At 41.3% G+C, this 24,365-nt stretch overlaps 1 protein-coding gene across 8 annotated transcripts in view; it reads left to right on the top strand.

Moving 5' to 3' along the window:
• The window catches only part of Mapkap1 (MAPK associated protein 1), a 212,026-nt gene that overhangs the window by 105,824 nt on the left and 81,837 nt on the right, over positions 1 to 24,365 (top strand). For all 8 annotated transcript variants that reach the window (XM_087899704.1, XM_087899703.1, XM_087899702.1 and 5 more), the window contains 2 exons: positions 5,752 to 5,928; positions 17,658 to 17,767. In XM_087899704.1, coding sequence (XP_087755830.1) covers positions 5,752 to 5,928; positions 17,658 to 17,767 — 287 coding nt within the window. The remainder of the gene's footprint in view (positions 1 to 5,751; positions 5,929 to 17,657; positions 17,768 to 24,365) is intronic.

Here is a 24,365-nt window from a genome sequence, read left to right as displayed (position 1 = left end):
GGACCTCGGGGTTTATCCGCCCCAGGCTCTCTGTGCTTCATTGTAATCAGAAGATGAAGACTTATTGAAGAAATCTCGGTGAAATGAGAATCCTTTTTCATGCTAGATACTTTGTAATACATACCGTCATTTAATCTTTATAAGACCTTTGTGCAGCAAATAGGATTATTTCCTATGTAATTCTAGAGTTTCATAGTACAGTGGGCACTTCAAATCTGTGGCCATGCTGAGAAATAAATTACCCCAGGATAGTGAAAGACTGGGAGTTCAAGGGTGAGAAAGCTAGCCTGTCTCAGAGTTTTCCCTAACTCTAACACTGAGAGCAGCAATTAACAAATGATACCTCCTGAAACAGAAGCTTCTCTAAATCAAAGGACATGGTCAACAAGACAAAATGTCAGCCTACAGAATAGAAAGAGATCTTCACCAACTTCACATTGGACAGAGGACTGATCTCCAATAAATACAAAGAACTCAAGAAACTTGACATCAAAAGAATAAATAATCCAGTAAAGAAAATGGGGTACAGACCTAAACTGTCAACAGATAAATCTCAATTGACTGAAAGACACCTAAGGAAATGTTCAACATCCTTAGCCATCAGAAAAATGCAAATCAAAACAACTCTGAGATCCCATCATACATCTGTCAAAATGGTCAAGATCAAAAACACTGATGATAGCTTATGCTGGAGAGGATATGGGGTAAGAGGAACACTCCTGCATTACTGGTGGCAGTGCACACTGGTACAACCACTTTGGAAATCAATATGGCGTTTTCTCAGAAAATTAGGAAACAAACTGTCTCAAGACCCAGCAACACCACTTTGGGGTATATATCCAAAGGAAGCTCATTCATACCGAAAGGACATTGACTATGTCCATAGCAGCATTATTTGTAATAGTCAGAACCTGGAAACAACCTATATACCCTTCAACCAAAGAATAGATAAAGAATATGTGGTATATTTACACAGCAGAGTTCTACTCAGTAGTAAAAAATGACATCTTGAAATTTGCATGCAATTGGATGGATCTAGAAAAAAAGTTATATTGAGTGAGGTAACCCAGACCCAGAAAGATAACTATAATATGTACTCAATCATAAGTGGTTTTTAGACATAAAGCAAAGAAAACCAACCTACAATCCCTAATCCCAGGGAACCTAGATGACAAAGAGGACCCTAAGAGATACATACATGAATCTAAATAGGAAGGAGGAAAAGACAAGATCTCCTTAGTAAATTGGGAGCATTGGGATCACGGAAAAGGGTAGAAGGGGAGAGGTGAAGAAGGGAGGGGAACAGAGAAAAAATGTATAGCACAATAAAAACAGTTTAAAAAGTAAAAAAAAATAATAATAAATGAAAATAAGAGCAGGAAGTTTGAGAAGTACAGAAAATAGAAAGAAATTCCCCAGGTGACAAACGTTTCCATAGACTTTGAAAACCTCTTTGTACAGTTACTTTTAGTCTTTTGAACACAATTAAATTTTTATATAGTTGTAATTATTTCTTATTTGTTTTTATCCATCAAAAAAATTGGATGGCAGTACTCATTTCTTGAAGGACTCTAAAAGTGCCTTCAGGAATCTATTTATGATGACACATGCCCCTCCCTTTAAGAAGCCACATGCTTGCAGTGTCTACATTGGTGGCAGAGAAAGGAGAATTGGGAGCTTGAGGCCAGCTTTAACTACATAAAAAGTTTAAGACCCGCTTACGCTGCATGAGACCTGTCTGAAAAGCAAATTTCTCTTTCCCCTTGACCTCCTTGCTGCTCCCCTTTTGCCTGACTGCTACCTCCCTTCTTCCTTTAACAAGTACCTAATTACTAAAACCTTTTACTTTTGTTCAGAGTGAGCTCATCTACATAGTCATATACTCATTTATTTAACAAATTTTGTTAAGTACTGTCTAAGTGCCAGCCACTTTACTCTTCAAAAATTTGTGAAGAGTCTTAGAAGAGTCTGTGCTCTTTCAGTAGATGCATAAATAGGAAAGGAACTATGTGACGATTAATGTAGAAATAGTGATCAGGAAATCCAGAAAGTTAGACTGATTTGGATTCTGTCAGAGATCTAAATGATTGTAGAGAAATCATTTTCCTAAGATGGAGCTCAGAGAGATATGTTTAGTGGTTGAGTTACTTATTATTAAGTTACTAAGGCCAGATGTCATTTCATCCAGGATGGAGCCATAGGAAAAGGCCCTGTCATTGGGATTTGTAGAATTTGTTGGCAGGGACCAGCACTGCTCTTTCCCCCTCCCATTTCAAAACACTCCACATTTCTGATTTGATCATTAAGTTGAACAAAGGCAAGGAGGCCTCAGTTCTGTAGACTAGCTCTGTCTGTGAACTGGATCATCATGAGCCTCTTTCTCCTCTGTTTCCACTCCCCTGCTATGAGGATTGTCACATAAATCTCTCCAAGTTCCTAGTTAAAAACAAGACCAAAAATTAATGTGTCATGGTTCCTTCTCTTGAGACATCAAGTTCCTAAGCACCTTGAGAAGTCTTACTGTAGCATGGCTTTGGCCAACAGATTGGTGAGATCAAGGACCTCTTGGCTGCCTGGATTTGAATGTCAGCTCAGTCATTTATGTGCCATCTGATACAGATTAGCCCCAGTAAGCTTCAGTTTCCTAATGTATAAAATAGAAACAGTCACCAAGTTAAATGGGTCAAGACCAGTTTCCCAGTGTTGTAAATAGAAATTGTACTTTTTGTTTCCCGGCTGCCCAGACCCGAATAATCACACAGAAACTATATTAATTACAACAACACTGTTTGTTCAATGGCTTAGGCATATTCCTGGCTAGCTCTTACATCTTAAATTAAGCCATTTCTATTCATCTGTGTATTGCCACTAGACTGGCTTACTGGTGCCTGCATGTTACTCCTTTGACTGCTGTATGGTGTCTTATTAACTCCACCTGCTCTCTCTATATATGTCTCTGTTAGAATTTCCCACCTGACTTTACTCTGCTAAGCCATTGGCCTAAACAGCTTTATTCATCAACCGATGAAAGCGACATATATACTGAACAGCATCACACATCACTGTGTGGTACACGGTACCCATATCACACAGCCAATGAGATTGTCTTGTCCTAGAAAGTGACAACACAGCAGTAGCTCCTGTTAGAGGATGATTGCTTTGTGGAGGCACAAAGGAAACAACAGGTTTGTGCACAGAGTGGAATGATTAATCACCATCTCCTTGGATTTTCAGTTGAGGACTTAGAGCCGTGTTTGCTGCTAAACCTTGCTAATGACCTCACTCCTCTTATATAATACAGAAGGAGGCCTTCTTAAGACAGAGCACTACATAGAGTAAACACAGTGCAGATGCCTTTGAATGAGTTACTTAGCTGTTTGTATTTTGGAATTAGTGAGTTAAACCATTTGCTTTACTCTCAGATCTGAGCTTGTGGTATTGGTTGGATTTGTTTTTTCAGAAACTCAGGAGCATCCCATGACAATCAAAGGAAGATTCTTCTACTGTCAGTATTGGGCTTTTTGCTCTGATCAGTGGGCTTACTATTTGCCCTTGAACCTCTGTGGTACTAGGAAATCATGGACATTTCTCATATTGATTTATATGGCAATAAATAATCAATATTGTCCATGGCTTGTCGCATCTGCATCTTCCCTGCTCATACAATCCTCGAGGCACAGCAGCCCCATTAAACTTAGAGACCTGCCTGCCTGGAATGAGCTGCCAGGGTCACGGCTCCCCTGTTGCTCTGCTGTGTGTCCATACTGGAAGGACTGACTGAACTCTTCAAGCTGGTCCCCTTCTGACCTTACTATAGTCATCTCATATTTATATTCTACTTCTCTTGTATGCTAGACTCTACATATATCACTGGATCTAATCCTGAATTAGGCCATTGTGGCCTCATTATGGATGTGGAAATTGAAAGCCAAGGTGAAGCTTATTTTGAAATCATATAGCCCAAGAACCACGGAGCTGAGACTTGAACTCAGGTCTCTCTGACTGCAAAGCTCTGAGTTGGTGCTCTCCTATGGCATTTTTCTCTTCTAAAGACTGTCTGTTTTACACTTACTTTGTGTTTAAGTTGACAGCTTGCTGTAAAGAACCAGAAGATCCTACACTCAGACAAGAATTTCATATTTCTTCTCAACATTGCAAACCCATGAAATGTAAAGTGACAAACATGGCCAGATTACTTTCTTGTTATCAATCCATTTAGCAGATTCATAGTTTCCATTAATTTTCATCTGTCCCTATTACTTGTTTTATATAATAAATACTTCTCAAGCTTGTCAGACACACTGAGTATAGATCACCTGAAGTAGACTCTCTCAATAAGCAGAGTGCAGCTAAAGATTGTGAATTAACTGGGAAAGTTGCAAATCAGGTAGTCAGTGCAATAATTCCTTGTCACATCCAATCAATAAACTTTGTAAATCAACTCATTTAATTCAAAAAATGATCTATATAGATCAAGCAACCAATTAAACAATTAGCATACACTTTGCAATTAATTAATTAAAGCATCAATCACATAATTAAAATTCCAAATTTTAGCTGCAGAATTTAGAATTCTCCTGCCTTCTGAACTGTTTGATTATGCTTCTGAAGGCAGCCTGCCTAAATGCTAGTAGGTTTTCAATTTCCCAGTCCACTCTGGAGCTCGTCGTTCTAAAGTATTTGCATTGGTTTCAGCATTCGTTTATTTACTTACTTAACTTATGTATTGTCAAGGTCTCATGTATCCCAGGCTAGCTATGTGGCCAAAGATAACCTTGAACTTGTGATCCTCCTGCCTCTACCTTTTGAGTGCTGGCATTACAGTACTACACCTCCACCTCTGATTTACGCAGTGCTCGGGATTGACCGAGGACTTTATACATGCTTGACAAGCACTACCTACACCCCAGCCCTAATTTCAGCTTTTAAATTGTGTTGGTGTGGTGTCCTGTCATTATGAACAAATTGCCTTTTTATTATCCCCCAAGGAGAAAAGTATTTCTTGATTCTAAAAGTTCAAGACTAGAATCTGGAAGTTCTGACTGGACATGAAATGGAACTATCCAGCAGTTGTTAGAAGAGCCAGGTGTGAGCATCAGGATAATCGGGCCTTGTGCTTTTATTCAGCTAAGGTTCTGAGGTGTTTGGAAAGGAAAACTGAGTGGTTGGTCTTGGTCAACAGGTTTACTGTGTATCAAAGCCCACTTATCCCACCCCCAGTAGTTTTTTTCTTTATTTGTGACTCTGTTCTCATGGGACTGTACCACTTCCTTCCCCTCCTGTATTACAAGCTTCCATTTTTGTTTTTGGTTTGGTTTGGTTTAGCTTTACTTTTTTTTAGATAGGCTTTCTCTGTGTAGCCTTGGCTGTTCTTGAACTCACTGTATAGACCTCGAACTCACAGACATCCACTTGCCACTGCCTCCTGAGTGCTGGGATTAAAACTGTGCACCACCACCACCTGACTATATAAGGCTAGCATTAAATCTCACTTTTCATCTCAAGAATTGAGTTCTAGGTTTTATCTCTCACAGATGTCCAGTTTATATTGGGGAAATGACACAGTATGACAACACCTGTTGTATTGCCAAGTGTTTTCTCCTTATCAGTGAATGGGGAGGTAGGGGTTCTTGGTGTATCCCAGGCTGAGGGTAGAGAGCGACAGAATCAATGTGGTGGCTGGGCTCCATGCCATCTGGGCTGCATGTCCCTTCCTACAGTACTCATTTGCCTGTGTGGTTTTTCTTTCAGTGACAATGTCAGTGCCTATTGCCTGCATATTGCTGAGGATGATGGGGAGGTAGACACAGATTTCCCACCGTTGGATTCCAATGAGCCCATTCATAAGTTTGGCTTCAGTACTTTGGCTCTGGTTGAAAAGTATTCATCTCCTGGTCTGACATCCAAAGAATCACTCTTTGTTCGAATGTGAGTACTGCTTGTTATTTTCCTCAGTGTTTCACCCTGACCTGCTAGCATTTTGCATCTGATATTGGTTTTTTGTTCATCAGGTGAATTATGTGTGGTATCTAGAATATCTGCCCATATGACTACTTGCAGATTGATTTTGGAACATGTATATGCCTTGCTGTTTCATGCTTCTGCACCGATGGCATGTACAGCCAGTAACAGGAATAGGTAGAGGTGGGAACAGCATGTCTACAGATGGCCTCTGGGAGCAGCATTTGGGTTTGCCCCTTTCTAGTCAAGAAAATGAAAATATGTATTGTGGTCATTTTTCTGTTGTGATTTTAAAACCTTTTCTCTCCCTCTGGTCCAAATTCAATTTGATTTTTCCTCAGTTGCCTTCTTTTAGACTGTGCTTAGCCTTTCTCGTGCCTTTGTGAGTCTGGTGCAGCCTATGAAAGTGTCTGTACATACATAAAATAACAGTCCTAGGAATCTATTTCCTGCATTGAAAGTCAACACGTCATTAAGCAGATGTATAGTGATACATCTAGCTTTACTAATAGATCACCTAACCTTACAGCCTGTTGATTCAGAGCAGAGATGAGTCTAAGTGCTGTTTCAGGACGCTGCACCAGTTGTAGCAAACAGTACTGTTATCTAAGATGATCATGATCAGCTCCAACAGAGCTCACCCTGCTGTAATTTGTCGCCTCCACTTTCCATCCAAGGAATGCTAAGTACTGCAGATGGAGATGAAGATTTGTCCATTCGAGTCCCAGCAGCTAAGGGTGATCCCACACACTCAGGTTTCAATCTAACCTAAGTGATTCTAAACTAGGCCTCTGTTGTCCCTCTCCTGGCCATCTCCTGGGATTAATAGTGATCCCTTTGGCACCCCCTGCTGTTTGGAGCCAGTAAATTCACGGTTCTAATGAGGGATTGCTTTGAAGGACTTTCTCCTGTCCCTTTAAAACAGATTCCTTTGTTTGAGACTTGGGAAAATAGGATTGTACAGCATAAACTATTTGAGTATTTTGGGTCTTTTTCCTCTTGTGAGAGAAAGTTTCTGTGTCCTCAGCACAGCAGGGGACTCTGTGGAGAAGATATAGGTGAATCTTCAGGTCTGTGCCTGTACTTCGAGTATTAGAAGCCCCAAGTTGCCTTCTGTCCTTAGAGGCTCTCAACCCTATACCCCACAAAGACTCCAGAAACCTACTGTTGGCCTCCCAGTGAGACACCACAGGCTTTGAACCTTGGCAAACCCAGGCTCAAGTCTCACTAGCAACTTGTTATGTGATTTTTGACATTACTTTGTTATGCCTTAATTTCTCTCCTATCAAATCTGGACAGGAGAAATATTCTTAAGCATGAGTAATAAATTCTTATGAACTTGGGCTCATTGTGGAGCCTCACTGTTTCCCCAAATTAGTTTTGATGTAGTGCCACCTGGATGCATATAAATATAAAACTTTGGCTATAAAAGTCCATAATATTTTAACTATAAATTCCCTATTTTACACAACCTAAAACATGATATTAAATATAAGTAAATAATAGCATTAATAAGTTCAACAATAAATTTAGTAATCTTGATGTCAGTGTTTTGCTAAAAATAAATTGATGCCAGGTTTAGTGGGAGTTCAGTGTTTTACTTGGCAACTTGAGTCTTTTGATTTTCATTTTCATGAAAATGTGATTGCCATATTATTTCCCTTTTAAAGAATTAATGTAATTTTTAATTGCCAACACGTTTTTTTAATTAATTTATAATGTATCCTCCAAATGTAACCTTCTCCACTAGAGAATTCTTATTTGCATTTGTCCCTTCAGACTTTTTGTTAGCATGATTCTTGTTCTGCTAGAGCTTTTCTACATACAAAACTGGGCGTTCTGGACCCAGAACAGGGCCCTCTCCTTCTTGTCATCTCCCTCCTGTCCCTGGTAAGCCAGGACAAGTGTGCTTCCTGCTTTTGTTGATTGAGCTACACAAAGATGGGCCCTCCTGGTACCTGGGCACACATGATTCTGGCACCAAAGAGCACACATTTTATAGAGATAGCCTGCCCCAGTAAGCACTATATGTGATCTGAGTTCTCACACCATCTTTCTGCTTAGCAAACTTTGCTTCTGCTTGCAATGATGAATTTGACCTTTACTAATCCATTAGTGATATTAAATAGCTCTAGCTGCTAGCACATGCTGCCCCCACACCTCCCTTATCACAAACGTTAGCAGACCTCCTGTGAAGGCCAGGTAGTAAATGTTTTGGGCCTGTGTGTCATATAGTTTCTGTTGCAACATTCCATTATAGTGTGAAGGTTGCCATAGGCGATGAGGAGGTAGTAGGCATGGCTGGCGTTCGTTTGTCAGCCTCTGCTTCTTTTTAGCAGACTGATTTCCTTTCATTTCTGTCCGATGAGGGCCAGTTGGGTGGAGTGAGGAGCATGCAACCAGAATTGGTATGATCTAAGCATATGCATATTTATAAAATATGTATATATATTTATATAATGTGTATATTTATACATTAATTTTTCTTTTAGTTCAATCATATATAAATCTCCTTAAATGCATATGATTTTTGTGTGTGTATATGATTTTCATTGAGCTAAAATAAAATACTTAAATTCTGAAGCACAGCCTATAAATTTAATAGTTGACTCGTGGAAGAAGGGGACTGTGGACCTCAGAAAGTGATACTGTGCAGATTAATATCAGGGGGAAGAGAGGTTTAAATTTAATTTTCTTTCTTTCTATCCTGCAAAGATTATGAATTACTAAACTTTATAATTATTTACATTCTATTTTTATTATTTTCTGCCCTCATCAGACAGAAGTGAAAAAAGTAACCCTGCTGTAGTGAGCCAGAAGTTGGCAATAATAAAATAAACTTTATTTATTTTAAATGAATCTCTACTGGGAAAATGTTGTGTGGAAATGAATTTTGATTTGGATGTCTTCTAATACATCTTGTAGGTGAGATTCGGGTTCAGTCCCCCAAATCCTATAGGCCTCAGGAAACCCCAGGACATAGAGCTTCTGTTTAAGGGAGACTTGATTTCTCTACCAATTTGAAAATTAGGAACTGCTAACAAAAATAGTCTGCTTTCCAAGCCCATGGGTGGATCAATTTCTAAACTATCTGTTAATTCTGATTGACTTTAGACAAATTGGGTGTGTGTTGTCTAAGCTACTTACTCTGTCTAGTTTGAAACTAAGCAGTGAAGATGGATGGACATATCAGGACTGTAGGAAGCAAGGAGAATGTGGGAGGTAATAACAGGAGAGGTTGGTTGTTTCTTGAGACAGGTTCTCTTTTACGTAAGGCTGGCCTGGAATTTGGTGAGCAGCCAAAGGTGACTTTGAGCTCCTGATCCATAACATGCCTGGTTTATATAGTGCTAGGGAATCAACCCCAGACCCCTCTGCCTGCTGGGCAAGCAGTCTAGTGACTAAAAATGCAGCCCTAGGACAATTTTTTGACTGATGTCCAAAGCTAGATGAAAAGCTGGATCTCAGGTGGTGCCCCCAGCATCTGGAGAAGTGCTCCTTGCTAGCAGTGACCAAACTGGAACCCAGCTATCCTCTAGAAATACAGTGGTACAAGAAAGGGACTACCTCATCTGTCTGCTTCTACCCTCCTCCAGCACAGTGCTCATTCACCCAGAACTTTGAAATGGAATTGAGTTCACAAATGGCAATGACAAAGCAGACCTTGCTACAGAGTGAGGAAGGAGGATTCCAAGGGAGCAAACATCCAGACTAATAAAACAGACAGAACCCAGGTCAGATCCATGTCAGTCAGTGCACTTACACAAAAAACTTTGTGTTTTCCTTACAATGTTTAGTACAATAAATGGGCAAAAGATTGCACTTACTAGAATCTAGGTACATTTCTGCTGTGTGGATGAAGAGCCATCAGGTAAGAGGTGGGAAGCTGGACTGCCTTGAACAGCCAACATGGCCAGAGGGCTCCCCAAAGCTGCCTAGGTTTCACTTGGCTTTGCCCAGAGGGGATGGTGAGCAGCTTTTAAAGAGGCGTGCCCAGGTCACTGCTCTTTCTTATGTGAGCACTTTTAAAAGCCTGTAGTTTTTAAATTACCTTTTTGATGGTATCTCCAAAATATATACCAAATGACTGGTCCTTTATCAGGAAGGGCATCATTAACTAGAAGATTCCTCTGCTCTTCAGTGGCATTGCCTTGTGATCTGTAAAGTGGAATGGGCAAGAAAAAGAGAAGAAAAGGCAAACAAACATTTTTCATATATTTAATTTCTGCCTTTATCCCTATAAGCAGCTCCTTTGTAAAACCTTTAAGCTGAGGATCAGAGCAAGATCACACAGTTTGGGAAGGGGAAGAGCTAAAATGGAATACAAAATAAAAACAAGAGTCGTGTTCTCTGTCATCAGGCCTGGATATCTGGGTATGAATTACCCAGACCAACTGCATGTTGTTTCTTTCCATTCTGTTGTATTAGCAAACATTTTCATTGTCCTCATATATGAAAATGAAACATGCAGCCTGCTTAATTTTGTATTTATAAATCTGACTTTATTTCCTTTTTAACAAAGGCTATTGTCTGGAGGAAAGAAAAGATTGTTCTTTGTGTCTGTTTTAAATGACAGAAATACTGGAACAAGTAATAAAGATGGAAAGAATTAATTACATACTTATAAGAATTCAAAGGTCAGACAGACCAAGTATGGATGCTTTGCTGGCTGGAATGTCTGCAGAAAATGTGCTAGGATATGCTTTATTCTTACAATAATAGCACACATTTTAGACAGCTATTATTTACTTCAATATCCAACAATTATACCAGATTGTTGCTGTAGTTACTGTGTCTTCTGAAAGTTTGGGACTCTCGTTTCTGAGTTAATGCAGCTTGTTTCATGCTGCAGCCCCCTTGGCTATGTTCAGTTCCTGTGTCTCATTTTGATTTCCTCTGCTCTCCCTCAGCTTACGTTGGAGTCTGTCAGCTGCTGCTGTGTACATGTCAGGCTAGTGACTCGTAATGTTTATTAATACAGTGTCAGTCTTGCTGCTGAAACAACCGTGATGCTTCAGAAGGTTGCAGTGGAACGAAGCGTTTGATTTCCAGATCCTGTCTGCACTGCATGGTGAATACATTCTCACATGTTACGCAGTTCACTGACCTGACAGTTATAGAACCCCGCCTGGGACCCCATTTCAGCAGGACATATTTGAACAGAAACAGTTTGCAAAACTTTATACACTTAAACTCCTGCCAAGGCAAACTGTTAGCCACTTGAGTTTGTTATAAATACCCAGTGGCAGTGGTTAGAAGTAGCCCACAGTGTGTTTTATATTCTGAGCGGAATGTGAATGTCTTTGCGGTTATATAGAGTAGTAAATAATTGAGTTTGATTAGGGAGAGGGACCTCATTATCCCCACCTGTGCCCAGCTGGAAGGGGAGGGTCGAAATGAAGCCATTAGCTGTCTCTCTTACTGGCATCTCAAAGAGCTCAAATACATCTGTGTCTTATTTTCTTTTCTGGCACAATCAGTCGAGCAGACTAAGCAGGCATGACCAGATTTGGCAAGTCCCAAGGACTCTGGCAAAGATACACAAGGAGAAGGCGGAGGGCAGTCATTTTGGCTTCTCACTGCCCATTAGTCTAGCAAGTTATGTTTTTGGAAAATGTCTGTTTTGGAAAAAAAAGTACTTTGTCCAATGTCAAACATTGCATGCTTACACAATGTGCTTTGATCTTTCAAAAAAAAAAAAAAAGTGGTCAGCGCAAGGGGAAGCAAACTGTGGCATTCATACCAGCATCAACTCCCTTTGTGGTTAAAGTGATTCCCCGGTGACTGACTTTAAAGTAGGCATGCTGCAATTATTGCAAGGCTTTCTCTTGCTCATATATTTTCATTTTCTACCTTGGAGTACTGGAGAATGAACACATGGAAGGGGGCCAGAGCAGGGGACAACCAGAGGACTGCATCTCTATTGCTGTTGTGAACTGGTCAGGACCAAAGAACAGAGGTCTACTTTTGGCACCTTTATCCCACCTCTGGAAACTGAGACCATGGTCCTTGAAACCATGACATTTTCCGAGGACTCTTTAGAAGGGTCTGAGAGCCAGCATAGTTGTAAACCTTTCCCACAGGTTGGTCATTGGTTCCTATCTGGGAGATGTATTGGTTTCTGGAAGTCTCTTGCCCTGAGTCCCTCAGCCTCCACTCTAAGCAATAAAAGAGTTAAAAACAAACAAACAAAAAAGAAAACAAACAGACTTTGGATTCTACAAGTCAGTGTTGGGTTAAATTGTGGCTCCTGCAGGACTTGTTACTCACTATATAACTTATTAACTTAATTTTATTAACTTAATGTTTACCTCCAGGCGGGTGTCTTAACATGTTGGTTTCCTGTTATAAAGTGGACCAAGGGCTGGAGAGATGGCTCAGGTTAAGAGCACTGACTGCTCTTCCAGAGGTCCTGAGTTCAATTCCCAGCAACCACATGGTGGCTCACAGCCATCTGTAATGAGATCTGATGCCCTCTTCTGGCTTGCAAGCATAAAGACAGACAGAACACTGCATACATAATAAATAAATAAATAAGTAAATAAATAAGTCTTTAAAAAAATAAAAAATAAAGTGGGACCAATAATAGCAGGGGAAGGAATTATGGGAACAAGTAAATGTGCAGAAATAATGTTTTTGTTTTACATCACTCATTTGGCTATTTTTTGAGACAAGATCTCACTGTGCAGCCCAGGTTGGCCTGAAACTTGAAGATCTTTAGCCTCCAAGTGCTGAGTGACAGGTATATACTCCCATGCCCAAATGTTATATATCACTTTTAATAAAGACCAGCCAATGGCTAATATGTTAGTTATTGCTTATTAAATATTATTTGACAGATGTTTTTATAAACACTTTCAATTCCAATAATTATTATCAGCCCATTTTGCCTGTGAGGAAATGGAGCCAGAGTAACTATGGTTTACTCAGCAAAGGCCAAGCTTTACTTCAAACTAGCAATTGTATTCTCCAGCTGGGTATGCTCTGCCGCCTTAGTGTCATTTTTCCCTCTCCCTGGCATGGTGTGATGCTGAGATAGCTCTCCTGAGGGAGCTCCTCTGACTCTCCTGGGTGTGGCTCATCAGGTATACTGTGTCCCATGACTGTATAGAGAGAAGCCATCTGTTAAGAAGGGCCTTCCCTCCCACAGACTATATACATATGTTAGGAACCATTTTGTTGACTTCTCAGTCTGAAATAGGATGAGTGTGAGTGCTGTCTCAGGAGACTTTTCCTGATGCCACCAGCCTCATTTCTATGAAATGATACCTGTGCTCTTTTAGGATTGAATGCATTTATAAACATTTTTAACAAATTAAAATAATACTTGTCACATTGTAAATGTTCAATAAACAGTAGTTGCTGCTGTTATTTGGGATTGTTAAATGGTGAGCAATATACATTATACAAATTTAAAAACTCTTTTTTTAACTCTCACTGAATTTCCCTTCAGTGCGACAGTGATTTTCTATTGTCTACTGCCCCCCCCCCCAATCATGGAGTTATGCTGCTTCTGAATTTTACTCTCTCAAAAGGAAAACTTTGAACACTGAGCCCAGAATCTGTCCTTCAGGGAGGTTTTGATGCCTAGATTGAAGGCTACTTGCTGACAGTGTCCCTAAATGCTGCCACCAAGCAGCTAATCACACATTTAATGCCCCCGTGCTGCTGTGGCTGTTGAGATGCATTCCATCCATCCATCCTCCTAGTAAATACTCTTTGTGGAAGCCAGAGCAGACCTCTTCCTTTGGGGTGATGACTTGGGTCAAGACAGACACCGGCAGTACTAGGAAGCACCTTTCCCTGTTTGCCACCCCCAGTGCCAGGTACCCAGCCTCCATTGTGACAATTCTGAAGGGAAGGGACCTCCTCTGGGGGGCAGGGAGAATGACACTGAAGTGCTTGTATATCACAGCCTTTTGCTCACAGGGCATTTTACTTGCAGCCTGTGTGTGTTCCTTCCCAATTCTCAATTGGTGTCCTGCCCTGTCCCTGTACTTTTTTGTTTTTGTTTGCTTTTGGATGAGAACCTGTCCTGTTTCCTGTGTTTCTCCATCATCTTTGGTTTACTGCTTAGAAAAGCACTCATCGTCTGGGACTAATGCTAGTGTTAGAATTCTGTGATAAGTCTGAAGCAGTCACATAAGTTTATAATCCCAGCACTTCAGAGGTTGAAGTAGGAATGTCTCAAGTTTAGTGCAGTCTAGGCTACATTGCCAGACTATGTCTTAAGCTCTCTCCCCTCCCCCAAAGGCCTCTTTGGTTGTATGGCTTTTCACCGGCACAGAATTGAGCTCCTGGAGTGAGTAATCTCTTTTTAGATGTCCATGTGTTCTTCAGTGGTTAGCAGACTTAACAGGACCCAACCTTAAATTGACTGAAACACTTCTGACAGCATTTAGTCAGCTCTGTGATGTCGAGTTTCATCTTTACCTACCCACGACAGCCCACAGAGGTGCGGGAGGGTAGGCGTCTCTGCTCAGTGTGTTCAGGATGCACTGTCCTAAGCCCAGATGGATAGGTCTATGAGTGACCTACCTGTCCATCCTGGCTAGATACCCCACACAAGTCCCAGCCTAGCAACATGGTTTGCCCATGAGCCCATTGTCTCCTCAGTCTCAAACCCGATGCCCTCTGTGGAATAAGAGCATCTTTCAAAGATATATTGCAGTAGACATTTTAGAAAGCCCATAAAAAATGCAAAATGTAAAGAAATGAGGCATAAAATCCAGACTGTTTGGAAGTGAAGCTGAGAAGTGTGGTAGCGGATCACCATTTCTGTTTATTAGATGGGAGCCCAACTTAAAAGCCACACCTAGCTGGGTGCTAAAACACTTGCTCCTGCACTGTACCTTCAGAACACCATGTGCATGTGTCCCTCAGAACCCTCCCCCCTCCCTTGCAGGTCTCCACACCAAATAAGACCCAAGCTTTACATTTGTCAGGAGGTAAAGAGATGGAATGTAGACCTAACAGGAGGAAACTGACTAGATCGGGCTATGTGTGTCCGCAGGGCAGAGCCACCTTCTCCTTTTAATGTGCACGCTTTTACAAAAATGGAACCCCAGAGTAAGATAGCACACACTCGTGGATGCACATTCCAAGTACTGCTTTGCCCCTTCCCTTCACTGTTGTTTTCATTTTCCTCCCATGAACCTTGCTACCCTGGCTTCAGCTTGGAGGCTGTAAAGGAAGATGGAGAGCCGAGTTACCTCAGAATGATCACTATCGTTAACATTCACGGGTGGTTCACTTATCATTCCTGACTGCACAGACATGGCAGCCGCGCGGAAGCGTCCGCAGGTGTAGCATGGTGATACATATTACATTGTGCCACAATGGATTTATGTATTCTGTAACAAAAGAAAAGTGTAATGAAAAAATACAGAAGGTAATCCTTTATTCTTCCGCTACACAATTTATCAGTAAGGTCTGTAGATGGGAAGTGCCAGGGATTTCCTCTGCTTGCTTTAACCTTGGCACCCAGGTATGTTTTAGTAAAATGACAGAAAAATACAGACTGGGGGTTTTCCTTTGCTTCAAACCTTGTTAAAAGGACACTTTGAATTTATGAAAGTGAGTTCAGATACGAAACTGCCTGTTAGGCTTTTACTCTGAAAAGTTGAGTAGTGCCTTGGAATGATGCTTTCAGCTGGCCGCAGAGCGGGAGCCAGCATAGCAGTTTATGAGCAGCAGAGTCTACTGTCCTTCAGGGTCTGTGAGGCCAGGGCCAGCACTAGTTTGCAAATTCCTGAGAATTTGTATTTCCTTTTGGCCCTACTCATTCATCGCCCAACATATTGTCACAGATGGAGGACATACTGACTTCTGAGGAGAAAGCTGGGAAGGCAGATCTGAGTGTGGTTGATTGGCATTTGTTCCAAATACACACTGGCTAAGTGCCAGAGCAAACACCCGCAAGTTTTTAAATGCACAAACAAGGCTCTTTACATATCAGTACTCTTGCCAAAATATCACTTACGGCATCACTCCCAAAATAGAGGTCTTTTTTTTTTTTTAAAAAAAAGAGCTATTTCTTATTTTGCTTTGATCAGTAAAATAAACTTTTAAAGATTGTTCTGGGATGGGGTCCAGCTTCTGAAGTAAAGAATGGCTAGGGCGCAGGCATGATTCAGTAACAGAGTGTTCAGTAGAATTAGCGTGACAGTTCTCAGGCCTGCTGCTCAACAGCAAGAACTTCACCAAGTTAAAATGGATGCTTCCACTGGCCAGAGCAGCAGCAGCTTTGTGCTTTTTGACAAACGCAACATCAAGGATTAAAAAGTACACTATATGGAGACAAGCACTGTGGAGAGGTCTCTGTGTTAGGGAAACAAATTGGGTCCTTGGTTTTGAGATCAGCCCATAGCTCCTGTAGAGAACCAGCCTCCTGATGGATCCAACCTAAACTTCAGGCCCTTTCCCAGCCTAATCTACCACTGGGAGGCTTTCCCAGGGCTTGGCTTTTCTTTCAGATTTGTTAGTTCTAAGTTCTGCCATGGTTTTTGGCCATGTTTCCCTTTGAGATTCTTATGGGGAAATGGGAATGTGACCAAACTCCTTGTAGCAATTTCATGTTCCGTAGTTGGAAACTTGGGTCCCATTTTTTTTTTTTCACAAGATGCTTGGAATTAGCCTGTTTTGTTCCAGTGCCCTAGTGTAGGGGTAGTTCTTGTGATGCTTGCCACTGCAACTAACAGTCTCTTTATAATTACATCTCATGCAGGTGATGGCCTATGGGTTTTTGTTTTTTGTTCATTTAGCATCTTTGTTGTTTGTTTACTTGCTTTTTTTTCTTTTTCAATCTAGATGAACCTTCTCCAACCTAATTTGACTAGAAGCTTGCAAGTAGTGTTAGAGTTTTGTCTTTCACTTTTTACTTAAACTAATATTTAGCTTAATATTTTTATATTTTAGTTTTAATATTTAATAATATTTTTTACTTAAACTAATATTTAGTTTGATTTTTTTCTAGGACTGAATAAATAAACCATTTATAGTGATGTATACACAGATTGTATATCAAAAACTATATCAGGCCAGGCATGGTGGGGCACACCTTTAATTCAGAAGGCAGAGGCAGGTGGAGTTCTGTTAGTTTGAGGCCAGCCTGGTCTATTTAGTGAGACTCTGTCTGAAAACAACCAAAATAACAACAAAAGATGGATGGACAGACTGATGTTCTACTAGGCAGTTAAGAGCCTTTTCTTTTCTCTAGGGTACCTAGGGGCTTGTAATGATAGTATCTGCCTGTAGTGGCATCTACTGACATAAGTCAGGTTCTGTCAGTTGTCACTCCTTGTTGCAGGATTTGGCTCCCAGGCCAATACTGGGAATCGTGCTCCTCCTTCTGACCCCAGCAGACCAGTTAGGTTCAGTCTGTAGTAAACTAGAAAAGCGGGCACTACCCTGGACCTTGTTTCAGTGGGTTCCACTTACATTAGAATACGCTCAAGGACACCTGAGAAGTAGGGTTGGCTTGGGTTGGCTTGGGTTTGGTTTGGTTTGGTTTTTCCCAAGACAAGGTTTCTCTGTGTATCCTGCCTGTTCTGTCTCTGTAGACCAGGCTGGCCTCGAACTCAGAGATCTGCCTGCCTCTGCCTCCGAAGTTCTAGGATTAAAGGTGTTGCTTTGCCGCTGTCCCAGGTATGTGAGAGCTGTAGTGATGGCTCTCTCACGCTTGTCTTTTCCTGCAGAAATGCTGCTCATGGCTTCTCCCTGATCCAGGTGGACAACACAAAGGTCACCATGAAGGAGATCCTTCTAAAGGCAGTGAAACGACGAAAAGGATCCCAGAGAATTTCAGGTGGGTTAGTTAAATTATACCATGGCAATAGAAGCTAAGAACTTAGCTAAAGGGGTGTGCGTGCGTGCATGTGTATGTGTGTGTGTGTGTGTGTGTGTGTGGAGGGAGTGTTGGTTGTCTGGCTGTGTTGTTTTGGCTATCCTTTCTAGAAGGCTGATTAGCAGGCCTACAGTTTGGGGGGGTGGGGAATGACTTTTTAAGGCTTCCTTTGGGCCTTAGAAGGAACTGGGTCAATGGCATATGTAAGAAGAGCATGTTCAAATCAATTATGGGCAGTCCGTCATTAATAATTTGTGGTAAATTAAGACAGAGCTATTTGTGTTTGCCATTAGTTAATGTAAACCTGTCTTAAAATCTAGACGAAGGAGTTAGAGACATAGCTTAGTGGCAGAGTGCTTGCCTAGCACTCTGTGCATGGTCCTGGCTTCTGTCCCCAGCACCACACAGAATCAAAACAAAGTCTGAAACTTGAATCACTGTTTCTAGTTTCATGTTTTCACACATTTTTGCATGAAAGTAATTTTAATTACTAGAATTCAGGATATGGGGGATAGGAGGACATTCTCTTCATTTTTACTAAATGAGGGCAATCTTACAAAGATAAATTTTTAAAAGTTTTAAAAAGATAAATTGATATACCCATGTAGCTGTTAATCTCTACCTCCTCATTAATCAACTCTTGTGTCGAAAATAGACTTGTGCTATTAGATGTATATATAAAAGATATAGAACACAAATATCACTATTAAGAAACAGTTATCCTCCCCACCCCACTCTCAGAAAAGGTAGCAGCCTAGACAGAAAGTCACCAAAGAGAATGCTTAAAAATTGTGCTTCGCATACTGAAGTGTAGCTCTCCACAGTCGATGTGGTTGGGGGGCGGTGGAGAAGGACTCAGTTTTCTTTAAGGGACTGAGCACCAGGAGTTTGACCATGCTCCAGTAAGTATATGGGCAGCACAAATTGGACTAGTATTTTTCCCTCTTTTTTTATTTTTATTTATTTATTTATTTATTTAATTTTTTGCGGGGACGGGGTCACTTGAGACCTGGGAGGACTGGGAAGTGAGTGTGCTCAAGGTTCATGATCTGAAATTTCCAAGTAATCAATAAAAATATTATGAAAAAAAGAAACAGTTATTCTCAAAAATAATTCAAGATTTATCTATAACGGACTGCTATACTACAGTCAGCACGTATATGACAAGTCAAGTAAGTATCTTAGCTTTGTAAGTGAAGAGACTTCTTAAACACCTTTGAGCTCACCTTTTGGAAAGGAAAAGGGCATTTCACAGCTTGAAGAAAATAGTTGTGTTCTCTTTTTAAGGGGAGGCATATAATCTGTTCCAGATTTAATTAGCTATCTTCAGATGAAAGCTGAAGTTTTAATAAAAGTTAGAAGAGATAACACAGTGAAGGACACGGATGAGCTGTCTCAAGGCCATATTCCAGGGGAACGATAAGAGCTGTAAAAAATGGCAAAGGAGAGCAATTGAATGGAGCAATGAAAATCTGATTCTCATAAAAAAGAGAGAGAGAGAGAGATGCTGGTAGGGGCGGTTGTAGATGAGACCTGCTAGCGTCTGCAAGCAATTTGGATGCTTGCCAGGAGTCATTGTTCACCCTCGGCTGTGGCGGCTCCGTCCAGATGTGCCAACTGCACGTTTCGGCTTTTGCCAGCTGACTGCGCCGTTTGATAACCAGCTCTCTGGATGCCCATCACTGGCCGCAGAGATAGAATTAAATGATGATGATCTTCCCACAAGTTGGGAGAGGAAACAATGCATATAAATCTTGATTTCATCTCAGCGTGAGAAGTCTTTATCCATCATCACTCATAATGAACAAGTCGTTAGCTGGGATGAATGGTGTTCTGCTTTTTCCAAACACCTCTTTTGTTCATTTTTTGGGTGACTTTTATCTATTGCATGGGGGTCAAACCTCTTTGCATTTAGGGGATGATTGAAGAGGCACAGCCTCTCTGTCCCAGGGGAGCGTAGATGTTTTGGGGGTTCCAGGTGCCAATCTAATAGCTTTTAAATAGCTTCATATACTCAAGGGTATTTAATGAGTACTCACTCTGTAGAATTGGGGGTCTTTGCTCTCTACATTTTTTACATAATAGTGAGTTTTGTAATATAATTCTTTATATTCTGAGAATGCATTGTTTTGAGCTGTTTAGGAAGGGGTGGAAATTTTATTTAGTCTTCTCAATAGAAAGTGTGCTGCCAGTGATTTTTTTTTTTTTAAAGTCTGTGAAGCCCCAATAAACTTAGGGAATACAGCTAGGCCAATGTCCTTTCTTCTGTCTCCAGCTAACACTTTCCAGTCTTATACTTGTTTATCTATGTCTGTCCCCAACATCCCATTGTACGTGCACACAAACATGCACACACGTGTTCTTCCTTGTGCTCACTTTTGTCTACACACCCCTGCCATTTTCATTTGTCTTTGCCATATCCTTGATAAAAGCTTGAGATTTGTTATCCAAATCACAGTGATCTGTATTATTTATTCCTATTCATGCTACTGAAGTCAATTGAGAATTATATATTTACATAAATTCCTGTCCATTTCTTAAGTCAAGAACATTTTAAAATAAACATTTTTAATTGCTTTAAGAGCATGTTCTCACAAGTAGAAGGGTCACACCAGGTTGGCAACCATTTATTTAGGGTTAGCACAGAAGAGATGACATTGATGTTGTGGTTTCAGGTATGTTACAGTCACTCTGTACTGGGGAGTGAGGAGGTTTTTGGTGGTGACTAAGGAAAAGAAGAAAAACCTCTTTAACAGAGAGGGAGATACAAGGAGACCATGGGAGTATGCCCTGAAGGCTGATAAGGCTGGTGTGCTGAGCACTCTCCTCAGACTGCCTGGGGGGAGGGCTACCTTGTCACTTACCACTGTTGTGTCGCTCAAGTTAGAAGCAAGGGAGAGACACTTGAAATTGAGCAAATGTGAAAGATGGTGTCGAGTCTGATGAGGCCCGTCAGAGAACAGACTTGAGGAATGCTTGGCACCTTCCACACACGCCTAGCTCCTCTCAGCTTTCTAGCCTGACCATACAGCTTCATTTAATACCAGCAACAAGTGGGGAGTTGGAATGATCCCATTACTAAATCAAGTTTGGACTTAATGACAGTCTAATACTACCTAATACTCTCGTATTTTTTTTTAAAGAAAAACAATATTGAGAAAAAAAAACAACAAAACAAAGCCCATCCAATCTCTGTTTGTATGGGACTTTGTGAATGAAGACCTTTGGGACTTTGAAATAATTTGTAGTGACTATTGATGAACACTGCAGGGGTCTGGTTGCTATCCATGTACTTAACTAGAGTGGTCCTTTCACAATAGTCCAGTCTCTGATAAGGCACATTCTTAAAGCCGATTTTTAAATGTCTCTTTCAGAGTTGTTCATTTTATCACTGACCTGCTTGACATTTGGAATTTCCTTGAAGCAGCAGAAGTGTGCTGTTAAAAATAATAATAATAAGTAGATAATCCAGTTCTAGAATAATTCAACAAAACTTGTTTACTGATTTTAACAGTTTAGTGGTAGAGTTTTTGACACAGAGAAGATAGATGACTGTCCGATCCATAGATTTAGCCAGTAAAATACATTTAAAGGATGAAGGCCATAGGTGTTCAGTTTCTCCCCTTGTCAGGGTCACCCTTATTATTGTGACCTTGAGCTTCCTGGTATTTTGTGTACTGTTGTGCCTTAATGCTTTTGTCCACCAGCTGTCACCAGTCTCCTGTTGCATGTTGGTGTGGCAGAGATGCTGCTGAGAAACGGAAGCATCTCAGTTCCAGCTTCACACAGACACAGTCTAGAAGAGGCCGACTTGAAGTAGGATTTTCCCAGCAGTTCGAGATCTGTGTGGCTCTGATTCTTGGTGCTGTCTCCTTTTGAAGGGGAGTCACTTTTCTGTTATCTGCTAAAAGGAGCAGAAAGCTCAACAACCCATTCTTGACTTTTGAAGTGTAGACATACTTGATTAGTTTGATTTTTTTTTTTTTTTTTGGTTTTACAGTAGTAATTGCGTTTTGATGTTCATTAATGCTTGTCTCAGAAAATTTCACCTAGAGAAGTGTTAGCTTTGCCACGGAGCTCCTTCAGCCTCTTTGTTGAGAGTCACAGAGACAGACTCACCTGCTAGTTTCCTGTGCTTCACTTACTGCTTCTCAAGCAGTATTCCCTGAAGTGCACTGGGAGGGGACAGTGGTGGTGGAGGTAAAAAGCAGCCACAGATGGTACAGGGGATTCTGTGTGACAGACAGATGATCCTTTATTGGGTTCTTCGGTTCTCCATTAAGAATTCATATACAACCTGAATGTTGACCCAGAGTGCACTGGTATTGTGAATGTGTCTATTCATCATACTCCTCTATTCGTTAGCCATGGCCTGAGTTCAAGGAGACAGTGGTGCAACTAGATGCTTGCCAAGGATAACCTTATTAACCTCTAGAGGGGAAGGAGACATAACAGGTGGAGAGTAAAAAGAACACAGGCAGAGGAGTTCATTGCATCACCCAGGGAGGGTGTTCAGGGACTTGCCCTTCCCTAAGAAATGGACATGTGAACAGAGTACTTTGTACACTGTGGGTGCTTCGGTTGGGAGGGCACTGCAAGCAAAGGAGTTGCTTACCCTGTTTCTCTCTAAAAAGAACCTTCCAGTTTACTGTGCTATTTAACTGACTTAACTGAAGTCGTAGTAGAGTTGACCCCGAAGAGACATACGACATGTGCTCACACAGTCAACAGTGCCATCATCCACCTAAGTCACAGAGCCACGCCCAGTCATCCATCTTGGATTTTCCCATGCCGGCTCTTCATACTATGACCATTAGCAAGACAGGTGAGCTTTTCTTCTAGAGCATATCCTGGATCTGTCCTGGTCACTGCACTGTGGCCTTTCACCTGGAGCCCTGGCATAAACACCTGCTTGGTTGGCTTTCCTGCCACTGTTCTTAGCCCTTCTAGCCTGTGGTCTACACAGCTACCAGAGAGACCTTGTAAAATTTAAATCTGATCATAGCTGCTCCATACCCTTCGAGGACAACCACCTGCATTCAGAATAAACTCAGACTTAGAGTCTGTCAAATATACTGGGGCCCAAAAGAGAGGAAGGACCACACAGAGACTGAGAGCCCAAAGACAGGAAAGGATTGGGAATCCGTAGGGAAGGAAGCACAGAGTAGACGACACAGGTGGGCACAGGTCAGGCAGCGTCCTCAGCAAGGGAGAGGGCAGCATCAGAGCCTGGGTCTTCGGCCACAGGAGGCCTCACTTTCATTCCAGGCAGGCCGAGAAAGTTTAATATAAATGAATATGCTACTTACTGGGTGTCTGAGGGACATTTGTGTCAGGAAGGAGTTGGTCTTTGTAGAAACAGGATCTGTTGGGCGGACAGGGAGCTGAGAGCTGTTGCACTGTGTACCTTTGTGCTCTTACAGAGATCCTCACTTAAGCTGATGCACACAGAGGAAGGTGGTGCTGTGCATGCATCCAGACACCTTCAGAAACAAAGAGAGGAGAACCATGGCATTCTATGGAATCAGGAACTGTGCTGACTGTGTGTACTTGGAAGCTTCCAGGCCTCACTGGCTTTTCTCTGCTCTGGGAGAAGCTAGTTACACAGATTTCCACAAGTGAATGGTGAACCTAAATTAGAGCCCAGGCTTCTTTGACCTCAAAGCCCATACTCTTTTTATTTGTACCATGTTGCTTATTAGAACCCTAATGGGAGAACAAATTTAAAATTCGGTAAACAGAAATGTTCATTGATTGTGAGATCTAAATGCACTAGGGAAGAGCAACATTTAGAGGAACCCTGTGGTGAATCTCAGCATAAAGCCAGGAATTCTTTTTGTAATTGCACAGTTTGTCTGTATTGGTGTCAGTTCTAATGTTTTATGTCTGGCTTTCTTAAAGCAACATAGACCTGGCCTGAACTGCCCTTTTAGAAGGAAGATTTCAGGGCCTTGGGGTGTGGCTCAGTGGTAGAATATGTGAGGCCGTGCATACCATCCCCAGTACCACAAGAGGCAGGGCACGTATATGTAATGGAGTCAAGTTTTTAAACTCTTGAGCCTGAGATGCTCTGTGATGAACTTGTAACACTCATATGTGTTTTGGCATTAAGGTTAAGCAGAACCCTACTTCACATGGAACCATAGATCAGAGACCCAGTGCCCTTTCTTCTGTGGAAATTAAGCTTGTAGACAAGGGACCTACATGGAGGCGCCTTGTGCTGGAGCAGATATTCCTAAGAGGAAAGGGCACATAGGACATCTAAATGGTGGTGTTTGTTTTTGCAAAATTTCTGCAGTAATTTCTGCAGACAGCTGTTCCTCCTTATGAAAAAGTAAGTAATGCTGGTGCCACTCATGCATGGGAGCTGAGTAAGAAATAAAGATTCAACACTCAGTCTAGTGACCCTGGGGAAAATGCTGGAGTAAATTAGGATTGCTAGGTGTTTAAATGTGAAACTCAGAAGTGCCCCAGGCAAGAAGCTCCTAGTTAAATGTTCCTTCTCGACACCTCTCTCTGCCTCTTTATCTTGTTGTTTCATCTCACCTGATCCTCCCTC

Source organism: Myodes glareolus, chromosome 21 (genome assembly GCF_982192425.1).
Source record: "Myodes glareolus chromosome 21, mMyoGla1.1, whole genome shotgun sequence".
NCBI lineage: Eukaryota > Metazoa > Chordata > Mammalia > Rodentia > Cricetidae > Myodes > Myodes glareolus.
Note: the sequence above shows the minus strand (reverse complement) of the source record. Positions and strands in the feature narration are given on the sequence as shown.